Source organism: Bombina bombina, chromosome 6, assembly GCF_027579735.1.
Source record: "Bombina bombina isolate aBomBom1 chromosome 6, aBomBom1.pri, whole genome shotgun sequence".
NCBI classification, from domain to species: domain Eukaryota; kingdom Metazoa; phylum Chordata; class Amphibia; order Anura; family Bombinatoridae; genus Bombina; species Bombina bombina.
Window position 1 is genome coordinate 925,367,123 of NC_069504.1, and position 12,053 is coordinate 925,379,175.

General features: G+C 40.0%; 1 protein-coding gene across 2 annotated transcripts in view; it reads right to left on the minus strand.

Annotated features, from left to right (window-relative positions):
- Nucleotides 1-256: 256 nt before the first annotated feature.
- The window catches only part of SPDL1 (spindle apparatus coiled-coil protein 1), a 293,738-nt gene continuing 281,941 nt past the window's right edge, over nucleotides 257-12,053 (minus strand). For both annotated transcript variants that reach the window (XM_053718566.1, XM_053718565.1), the window contains exon 12: nucleotides 257-1,070. In XM_053718566.1, the coding sequence (XP_053574541.1) occupies nucleotides 923-1,070 (148 nt within the window). In that variant the 3' untranslated portion in view covers nucleotides 257-922. The remainder of the gene's footprint in view (nucleotides 1,071-12,053) is intronic.

Genomic DNA, 12,053 nt, shown 5'->3' on the forward strand with positions numbered 1-12,053 from the left:
TCTGTCAAAAGTATTGAAATAAGGGGCAGTCTGCAGAGGCTTAGATACAAGGTAACCACAGAGGTAAAAAGTATATTAATATAACTGTGTTGGTTATGCAAAACTGGGGAATGAGTAATAAAGGGATTATCTATCTTTTTGAAGTATCTGACTTAAAACTGACAGTCTACTCCCAGAATTTTTATTAACTAAAACCTTCAACCTTTGTATTATTATCATTCAGTAACTGGTAATTTTAAAATAATTCCATAAAACATTTGTTGTTAACCACACAATTTATTATAAAGTATATGTCATTTATAGATAATAAAAGATTGAAGATAACACAAAAAATGGCTAGAGGTGGACAAAAGAGAATAAAGACTGTTGCTTGAGTTGTGAGACTGTACAACATTAATTCCAGGACAATACAGAGACATACAATTTATATATTAAACATGAAAACACAAGATGGTAACATAATGTAAACAGTCTGCATAAAATATGAAGGACTTTAATCCAGAGTGCTTTTATTACCATTATACACACTTTACGTTTAATATGTAGAGATGTTACCTGAAGAAAAATTCAGGTCAAAGGAACAGACACTAAAATATTTGAACATTGTTCACTTTTGTTGTGTGTTCATTGTAAAATATTTGGTTCTCTATTAATATTTATCCTTGTAGCTATAATATAAACAGTTGAACTACGTCCTATTGCAAATCATATCAGCAAAATACAGAAACAATGTGAAATAAACTAAAAGGTAAGGTAGTGACAACAAAACCTCCATGCATTTTTCATTGTAAATTGTTGCGCAATAGTGATCTCATTAGTATGATACAAATTAAAATACAGATCAGATATGTTGTACAAAATGTATAGCATCTATAAATAAAACAATGTATTTTTAAGAAACAAAACCTGACAGATATTGAGGCTACTGTTGTGCACACTGTGTTGATTCAGAAGGTTTTGAAGATACGTGTAGAACAGGCTGAGTTTTCATACGCATTTTTCTTTCATGCTTCCTCCTCTCTCTCTGTTCTTCAACTTTCATTGGTTCAGATGTATCTTCAGCTTTAGACCTACAGGTAAACAGTCGTTCTAATTTCAAATGAATTGAATTGCAATCAAATTTCAATGCTATTTTGCGATTTCAATTAAATCAGCAGTGTCACATACTGATGCTAAGCATAGCCAACCATTTACAATTCAAGTAGGCAGTTTACTTTAAGACAATATCAAAGATCGTTAGCATAGGTGTTTACAAAGCAAGATGAACAGAACGTCACATGAAAAAATGATGAACAAATATAAAGGTATTAGAATAAAGAGATGATACATTATAACAAGTTGACTCTAGATACAGAAACTGAGAGATTAGTGATTATTCAATTAAAAAAAAATATATATAAATTTCCCTGGTTAAAAAAAATAAATATGTAGCCCCCTCAATATTCTCACTGGCTCCTAAATCTGATACTTTTGCCATCCTCTGCAAAAACCGGTCACATGGTAAACCCAGCAAATGGTAAAATAATTGCAGGTAAATAGCATTGCTATATTAGTGACAAATTCTGAACTTGTGCATATGCAGTTTCATGATCTCTTGGAGTAGCCAGACGACATTAGATAACTCTACCTTTACTACTATAGATCACTTTAAAGAAAGATAGGACGGTACAAGAAAATGACTTTAGAAAAAAAGACTAGAGTAATGCACAAATTATTATAGCTGGATGAACAGTTTTATAACATCATTAGTCTGAAAAAACAACTAACTAAAGTACAAATATGCTTCTCCCATGCTATAATTTAATAAGAAAATAGTAATGTTTACAGGGAAGACCAAGTTCAGGCCTTGCACAATTTTCCAGGCATATCAGTATAGCCCTTAATTAGCTTTTATCCTAAAAACTATATAGATTATATATTGTATCCACCACAACGTCTATAAGCTACTGCTACTACCATTACAAAGTATTGTTCTGCATGATGCATTTAATATAAATATACAAATTTCCACTGCTAGGGTGATGAAAAGTGTGGTCAATGTACAGCCTACCCTGCTCCACGCTTAACCGTAACACAACCTTTAGAATGTGAATGTCAGTCAAAAACTTCATAAATCGGATAAACTTCTCGTAGCATGTCTAAAAGGAAGCATCCTACATCTGTCCCATTGAACTATTAGTCTCACAGATGCCAATTATTTTATGAAACTCGTACTCAACTCTTCCGATGCACTCAATTAGATGAAGCATGGAAACAAGCTATTTCGAACAGGGCAACCATGTTTAAATAGGTCCGAAATTGGCTCTGTAGAAATCACAAATTTGGCTTGGAATAAGTGGACACATTTTTTAGGTTTACCATCCAACGATATCTGTCTCTAAAGCACATAACAAAATGATTGTGTTGTGTATGATATACACATTTGACACAGCAATAAAAATATTGCCAGATAATACAGTTGGATGACTTCCTTTTTCGCCTCTGCAATGTTGCCATGTACAGCATGAAGGACAGGTGCACAAACTAGAAATAGAAGTTTTTGTAAACAATGTTGTGCAGTAGTCACTGGGAAAAGCACACAAGTATATTCGATCAACAATTAACAGACATACCTATGGAGGAATCATGCGTTACTGTTGATGGTGACTCCATCTTAAAATTTCTTTTGACCATTTTTATTGAAAGACTGAAGTTGTACCATAAGCCACCATGATACCCTTTTTTAAGGAACAAAGAACAGTTTGAAATAGAAACCTCTGCAGAATTTAATTTACGGATGGTTATAAAGTCATGAAGCCATAAAAACAGAATTTATGTTTACCTGATAAATTACTTTCTCCAACGGTGTGTCCGGTCCACGGCGTCATCCTTACTTGTGGGATATTCTCCTCCCCAACAGGAAATGGCAAAGAGCCCAGCAAAGCTGGTCACATGATCCCTCCTAGGCTCCACCTACCCCAGTCATTCGACCGACGTTAAGGAGGAATATTTGCATAGGAGAAACCATATGGTACCGTGGTGACTGTAGTTAAAGAAAATAAATTATCAGACCTGATTAAAAAAACCAGGGCGGGCCGTGGACCGGACACACCGTTGGAGAAAGTAATTTATCAGGTAAACATAAATTCTGTTTTCTCCAACATAGGTGTGTCCGGTCCACGGCGTCATCCTTACTTGTGGGAACCAATACCAAAGCTTTAGGACACGGATGAAGGGAGGGAGCAAATCAGGTCACCTAAATGGAAGGCACCACGGCTTGCAAAACCTTTCTCCCAAAAATAGCCTCAGAAGAAGCAAAAGTATCAAACTTGTAAAATTTGGTAAAAGTGTGCAGTGAAGACCAAGTCGCTGCCCTACATATCTGATCAACAGAAGCCTCGTTCTTGAAAGCCCATGTGGAAGCCACAGCCCTAGTGGAATGAGCTGTGATTCTTTCGGGAGGCTGCCGTCCGGCAGTCTCGTAAGCCAATCTGATGATGCTTTTAATCCAAAAAGAGAGAGAGGTAGAAGTTGCTTTTTGACCTCTCCTTTTACCAGAATAAACAACAAACAAGGAAGATGTTTGTCTAAAATCCTTTGTAGCATCTAAATAGAATTTTAGAGCGCGAACAACATCCAAATTGTGCAACAAACGTTCCTTCTTTGAAACTGGTTTCGGACACAGAGAAGGTACGATAATCTCCTGGTTAATGTTTTTGTTAGAAACAACTTTTGGAAGAAAACCAGGTTTAGTACGTAAAACCACCTTATCTGCATGGAACACCAGATAAGGAGGAGAACACTGCAGAGCAGATAATTCTGAAACTCTTCTAGCAGAAGAAATTGCAACTAAAAACAAAACTTTCCAAGATAATAACTTAATATCAACGGAATGTAAGGGTTCAAACGGAACCCCCTGAAGAACTGAAAGAACTAAATTGAGACTCCAAGGAGGAGTCAAAGGTTTGTAAACAGGCTTAATTCTAACCAGAGCCTGAACAAAGGCTTGAACATCTGGCACAGCTGCCAGCTTTTTGTGAAGTAACACAGACAAGGCAGAAATCTGTCCCTTCAGGGAACTTGCAGATAATCCTTTTTCCAATCCTTCTTGAAGGAAGGATAGAATCTTAGGAATCTGAACCTTGTCCCAAGGGAATCCTTTAGATTCACACCAACAGATATATTTTTTCCAAATTTTGTGGTAAATCTTTCTAGTTACAGGCTTTCTGGCCTGAACAAGAGTATCGATAACAGAATCTGAGAACCCTCGCTTTGATAAGATCAAGCGTTCAATCTCCAAGCAGTCAGCTGGAGTGAAACCAGGTTCGGATGTTCGAACGGACCCTGAACAAGAAGGTCTCGTCTCAAAGGTAGCTTCCAAGGTGGAGCCGATGACATATTCACCAGATCTGCATACCAAGTCCTGCGTGGCCACGCAGGAGCTATCAAGATCACCGACGCCCTCTCCTGATTGATCCTGGCTACCAGCCTGGGGATGAGAGGAAACGGCGGGAACACATAAGCTAGTTTGAAGGTCCAAGGTGCTACTAGTGCATCCACTAGAGCCGCCTTGGGATCCCTGGATCTGGACCCGTAGCAAGGAACTTTGAAGTTCTGACGAGAGGCCATCAGATCCATGTCTGGAATGCCCCACAGCTGAGTGACTTGGGCAAAGATTTCCGGATGGAGTTCCCACTCCCCCGGATGCAATGTCTGACGACTCAGAAAATCCGCTTCCCAATTTTCCACTCCTGGGATGTGGATAGCGGACAGGTGGCAGGAGTGAGACTCCGCCCATAGAATGATTTTGGTCACTTCTTCCATCGCTAGGGAACTCCTTGTTCCCCCCTGATGGTTGATGTACGCAACAGTTGTCATGTTGTCTGATTGAAACCGTATGAACTTGGCCCTCGCTAGCTGAGGCCAAGCCTTGAGAGCATTGAATATCGCTCTCAGTTCCAGAATATTTATCGGTAGAAGAGATTCTTCCCGAGACCAAAGACCCTGAGCTTTCAGGGATCCCCAGACCGCGCCCCAGCCCATCAGACTGGCGTCGGTCGTGACAATGACCCACTCTGGTCTGCGGAATGTCATCCCTTGTGACAGGTTGTCCAGGGACAGCCACCAACGGAGTGATTCTCTGGTCCTCTGATTTACTTGTATCTTCGGAGACAAGTCTGTATAATCCCCATTCCACTGACTGAGCATGCACAGTTGTAATGGTCTTAGATGAATGCGCGCAAAAGGAACTATGTCCATAGCCGCTACCATCAACCCGATCACTTCCATGCACTGAGCTATGGAAGGAAGAGGAACGGAATGAAGTATCCGACAAGAGTCTAGAAGCTTTGTTTTTCTGGCCTCTGTCAGAAATATCCTCATTTCTAAGGAGTCTATTATTGTTCCCAAGAAGGGAACCCTTGTTGACGGAGATAGAGAACTCTTTTCCACGTTCACTTTCCATCCGTGAGATCTGAGAAAGGCCAGGACGATGTCCGTGTGAGCCTTTGCTTGAGGAAGGGACGACGCTTGAATCAGAATGTCGTCCAAGTAAGGTACTACAGCAATGCCCCTTGGTCTTAGCACAGCTAGAAGGGACCCTAGTACCTTTGTGAAAATCCTTGGAGCAGTGGCTAATCCGAAAGGAAGCGCCACGAACTGGAAATGCTTGTCCAGGAATGCGAACCTTAGGAACCGATGATGTTCCTTGTGGATAGGAATATGTAGATACGCATCCTTTAAATCCACCGTGGTCATGAATTGACCTTCCTGGATGGAAGGAAGAATAGTTCGAATGGTTTCCATCTTGAACGATGGAACCTTGAGAAACTTGTTTAAGATCTTGAGATCTAAGATTGGTCTGAACGTTCCCTCTTTTTTGGGAACTATGAACAGATTGGAGTAGAACCCCATCCCTTGTTCTCTTAATGGAACAGGATGAATCACTCCCATTTTTAACAGGTCTTCTACACAATGTAAGAATGCCTGTCTTTTTATGTGGTCTGAAGACAACTGAGACCTGTGGAACCTCCCCCTTGGGGGAAGTCCCTTGAATTCCAGAAGATAACCTTGGGAGACTATTTCTAGCGCCCAAGGATCCAGAACATCTCTTGCCCAAGCCTGAGCGAAGAGAGAGAGTCTGCCCCCCACCAGATCCGGTCCCGGATCGGGGGCCAACATTTCATGCAGTCTTGGTAGCAGTGGCAGGTTTCTTGGCCTGCTTTCCCTTGTTCCAGCCTTGCATTGGTCTCCAAGCTGGCTTGGCTTGAGAAGTATTACCCTCTTGCTTAGAGGACGTAGCACCTCGGGCTGGTCCGTTTCTACGAAAGGGACGAAAATTAGGTTTATTTTTTGCCTTGAAAGGCCGATCCTGAGGAAGGGCGTGGCCCTTACCCCCAGTGATATCAGAGATAATCTCTTTCAAGTCAGGGCCAAACAGCGTTTTCCCCTTGAAAGGAATGTTAAGTAGCTTGTTCTTGGAAGACGCATCAGCCGACCAAGATTTCAACCAAAGCGCTCTGCGCGCCACAATAGCAAACCCAGAATTCTTAGCCGCTAACCTAGCCAATTGCAAAGCGGCGTCTAGGGTGAAAGAATTAGCCAATTTGAGAGCATTGATTCTGTCCATAATCTCCTCATAAGGAGGAGAATCACTATCGACCGCCTTTATCAGCTCATCGAACCAGAAACATGCGGCTGTAGAGACAGGGACAATGCATGCAATTGGTTGTAGAAGGTAACCCTGCTGAACAAACATCTTTTTAAGCAAACCTTCTAATTTTTTATCCATAGGATCTTTGAAAGCACAACTATCCTCTATGGGTATAGTGGTGCGTTTGTTTAAAGTGGAAACCGCTCCCTCGACCTTGGGGACTGTCTGCCATAAGTCCTTTCTGGGGTCGACCAAAGGAAACAATTTTTTAAATATGGGGGGAGGGACGAAAGGAATACCGGGCCTTTCCCATTCTTTATTAACAATGTCCGCCACCCGCTTGGGTATAGGAAAAGCTTCTGGGAGCCCCGGCACCTCTAGGAACTTGTCCATTTTACATAGTTTCTCTGGGATGACCAACTTGTCACAATCATCCAGAGTGGATAATACCTCCTTAAGCAGAATGCGGAGATGTTCCAACTTAAATTTAAATGCAATCACATCAGGTTCAGCCTGTTGAGAAATGTTCCCTGAATCAGTAATTTCTCCCTCAGACAAAACCTCCCTGGCCCCATCAGACTGGGTTAGGGGCCCTTCAGAGATATTAGTATCAGCGTTGCCATGCTCTTCAGTATCTAAAACAGAGCAGCCGCGCTTACGCTGACAAGTGTTCATTTGGGCTAAAATGTTTTTGACAGAATTATCCATTACAGCCGTTAATTGTTGCATAGTAAGGAGTATTGGCGCGCTAGATGTACTAGGGGCCTCCTGAGTGGGCAAGACTCGTGTAGACGAAGGAGGGAATGATGCAGTACCATGCTTACTCCCCTCACTTGAGGAATCATCTTGGGCATCATTGTCATTATCACATAAATCACATTTATTTAAATGAATAGGAATTCTGGCTTCCCCACATTCAGAACACAGTCTATCTGGTAGTTCAGACATGTTAAACAGGCATAAACTTGATAACAAAGTACAAAAAACGTTTTAAAATAAAACCGTTACTGTCACTTTAAATTTTAAACTGAACACACTTTATTACTGCAATTGCGAAAAAACATGAAGGAATTGTGCAAAATTCACCAAATTTTCACCACAGTGTCTTAAAGCCTTAAAAGTATTGCACACCAAATTTGGAAGCTTTAACCCTTAAAATAACGGAACCGGAGCCGTTTTAAACTTTAACCCCTTTACAGTCCCTGGTATCTGCTTTGCTGAGACCCAACCAAGCCCAAAGGGGAATACGATACCAAATGACGCCTTCAGAAAGTCTTTTCTAAGTATCAGAGCTCCTCACACATGCGACTGCATGCCATGCCTCTCAAAAACAAGTGCGCCACACCGGCGCGAAAATGAGGCTCTGCTTATGCTTTGGGAAAGCCCCTAAGGAATAAGGTGTCTAATACAGTGCCTGCCGATATTCTTATATCAAAATACCCAGATAAAATGATTCCTCAAGGCTAAATATGTGTTAATAATGAATCGATTTAGCCCAGAAAAGTCTACAGTCTTAATAAGCCCTTGTGAAGCCCTTATTTACGATCGTAATAAACATGGCTTACCGGATCCCATAGGGAAAATGACAGCTTCCAGCATTACATCGTCTTGTTAGAATGTGTCATACCTCAAGCAGCAAGAGACTGCATACTGTTCCCCCAACTGAAGTTAATTGCTCTCAACAGTCCTGTGTGGAACAGCCATGGATTTTAGTTACGGTTGCTAAAATCATTTTCCTCATACAAACAGAAATCTTCATCTCTTTTCTGTTTCTGAGTAAATAGTACATACCAGTACTATTTCAAAATAACAAACTCTTGATTGAATAAAAAAAACTACAGTTAAACACTAAAAAACTCTAAGCCATCTCCGTGGAGATGTTGCCTGTACAACGGCAAAGAGAATGACTGGGGTAGGCGGAGCCTAGGAGGGATCATGTGACCAGCTTTGCTGGGCTCTTTGCCATTTCCTGTTGGGGAGGAGAATATCCCACAAGTAAGGATGACGCCGTGGACCGGACACACCTATGTTGGAGAAATATCATCAATAAGCATTAACAGATACAAAGGATTGGTAACAAAAAGAAAACCCAAGGGAGCTTAACACAATATAATTGCTTTTTAAATCAAATCCAGTACACACACATCTACAATTAAGAGTGCCTAGATCAGTGATGGCTAACCTTGGCATCCCTGATGTTTCAGGACTTAATATCCCATGATGCTCAACTAGACTGCAGAGTGCCTTAGCATTGTGGGAAATGTAGTTTGAAAACATCTGCAATGCCAAGGTTAGGAATCTCGCTTAGTCTTCAACAAACCATAGGAAGCATTCTACTACTGGCATAGTCTGGGCAAGCCAACTTAAATGAAAATTGCAGATTTACCTCTGTCATGGAACCCTGGCTTGCATTTGAGATCTTCACTTGTGTGAGCAAAAGATGCCCTTGGACACAAAATATGTGGAACAGCATCATTGGAAATACTGCCGAAGAGCACCAATAAGACACTGAGTTTCTGCTTCACCTTTTTACTTCTAAGCATTTTGATCATAGTGACCAGACTTTAAAAGCCAGCCAGAGATCTCTTGACAATACAATAACCCTAAGGCTCCAGAAGTATTTTTTCCTAGACTAAATTCAAGGTTAATATCTTATACACATAAGATCTCCGATTTGGCTGGCCAGCAGTCTGAAGGTTACATTACGGAAGATGATGGGACCAAAAAAGGAGCATCTCTTGAGACATTATCCATATTCAACAACTTTCCAAATTACTTCTACTATCAAATTTGCTTTGTTCTTTTGGTACCCTTTCTTGAAAAGTCAACTCCAAATCAGCAATGCACTACTAGGAACTAACTGAGCACACTGGATAAGCCAATTACAAGATGCATATCAGTATCGATCGTTAGTTTGCACCCAGTAGTGCATTGCAGTTCCTGAGCCTACCTAGGTATACTCTTCAACAAATAATATCAAGAGTACAAAGCAAATTTGATGACAGAAGTACATTGGAAATGTAACATTGCATGCTCTAGCCAAATCATGAAAGTTTAGTTTTGACTTTATTGTCCCTTTAAATATAAATATTTCTACTGATATTTGAATTTTCAGCATCCTAATAACTAAACATGTAATAACTAAACATGCAATGACCAACCAAATTTCAGAAAATCTGAAAAAAGTGTCACGTTTACGGTTTCCTTTATTGTATTTCTACATTTTCCAGCCTTATCATCTACTGTCTATTTACCATATCAGTTTATTTTCCTTCTTATGAATCCTTAGCTTTTACCAATACATTTCAAATACTGAAACTTTTCTTTACCAGTTTATACATTATTCTTACATTTTTGGCACCAATTACTTATAACGGTTTATTGTGTTTTTTTTTCTGTTTATGCATTTTTCCATTTTACTGGTACTGCTGTTTGGAATGTATCTGATACTTTAAAAGCCATCATAAAATCAATAAATAAAGTATGTTGTACTCATCAAAAGATTGATGCTCTCCTGCCACAATACATCTATGAAACAAAAAAAAAATTCTTTAATTGCCCCCCTCCAATAATTATATTTATACAATAGTACCTTTATTTTTCACTGAGAGCTAAATAACTAATCCAACAGGAATATTGGAAAAAAAAAAAAAAAATTTAAGAAAATTAAGATGGCAGCCTTGAACTGTAATCAGCCAACAATGGTCAGTCCAGCATCCAGGTTGCAATCCACGTTACTATGGGTAACTCCTCACTACCCACAAAGGAGATCATTCCAAATAGCAAAAGTGTAACAGCATACAGCAAATGTATTATTTAAAAGCACAGGGTTACAGGCAGCAACGTTTCGGGAAACATCCCTTAGTCATGCTAACCTATGACTAAAAGATGTTTCCCAAAACTTTTGAGATTCTGACAGGGACGAGACAAGGCTGTCCAATTTCACCTCTATTGTTCAACTTAGCAATTGAACCTCTGGCATTAATGTTGAAACAACATTTACAAGGGATCCCTCTGGGTGATAAATATCTTAAACTACTTCTCTATGCGGATGATCTGTTACTCTTTCTTAATAAGCCACAATCTGAGATCCCAACAATTATAGACATAATCGCTAAATTCGGTATATTTTCAGGCTATAAAATAAATATCTCTAAATCTGATCTATTATGGATAAACAGACCTATGGGTAGAGACTATTCTCCACCTTTCAGGGCGGCAGATCAATACATTACATACTTAGGAATCAAAATTAGCACAGACCCGGCGGAATGGTATCCACTGAACTACTCTCCATTATTAAATAAAATTCAATTAGATCTTAAAAACTGGGCAAATTTACCTCTATCATTGACGGCAAAAATCAATCTGGTTAAAATGATCATATTACCTAAACTACTCTACATAATGCAAAATATCCCAATTCCCCTAACAAACGCCGACCTAAGACGTCTGGAAAGCTCTATCAGGCTGTTTATTTGGGGTACGGGCAAGAGACTCATTACTTTACAAAAACTTTCATTCCCCAGGCAAAGCGGAGGCCTAGCACTCCCTAGCTTTCTGATCTATAATAAATTATGCTTGGCCAAAGTTGCCATGGATTGGCTCACTGCTGGATCATTTGTTGCCTCCTATGAAATTGAGCAAAAACTAGTCACTCCATTCAACCTAGTGGCGCTGCTACACTGCCCTATCAAGGACCTACCACACAAGGTTAAAACGAAAATTACAATAATCCACACTATCAAAGCTTGGCAATTTATTAGGATGTGCATGAAGGACATCCCACAAACCTCAGAATATGTAACTATTGTAGGGAATCCGTGCTTCACCCCAGGCATCAGGAACAAATTATTCAGCAGATGGTCCAGACTGGGGTTGAAACACTTAGTACAATTTAGGGATCCAGAAACATCTGGGGTATACACTTTCGCTACTTTAAAAAATCACTATCATCTCAAAAATACTGACTTCTATGCGTACTTACAAGTGCGGCACTGGTACACTGAGACCATTATAGATCCAGCTAGAGATCATTTACATCTAGGTATTAAAATGGGTCTTGCTCTATTTAAGGCAGGTAAACACGCAATTAGCTACTGGTATAAAATGATGCTTCTCGAGTCCGGTGAAACAAATCTGTCAGATATTCATTCAAAATGGAGCAGAGACATTCAATCCTTAGAGCTTGATACAATTAAACATAGCATAGTAAGGGTGGAACGCGCTACTCTATCAGCGTCATGGCGAGAATCACACTTTAAACTGATAAACCGTATTCATATAACTCCGGCCAATTTAAATAGATGGCGCGGAAACTCAGTCCACCTATGTCCTCGTTGCAGCTCAGCTGATGCCGACCTGGTCCACATGATCTGGCGATGTCCAAAGATCCAGCACTTCTGGCGTAAAATTCAATTTT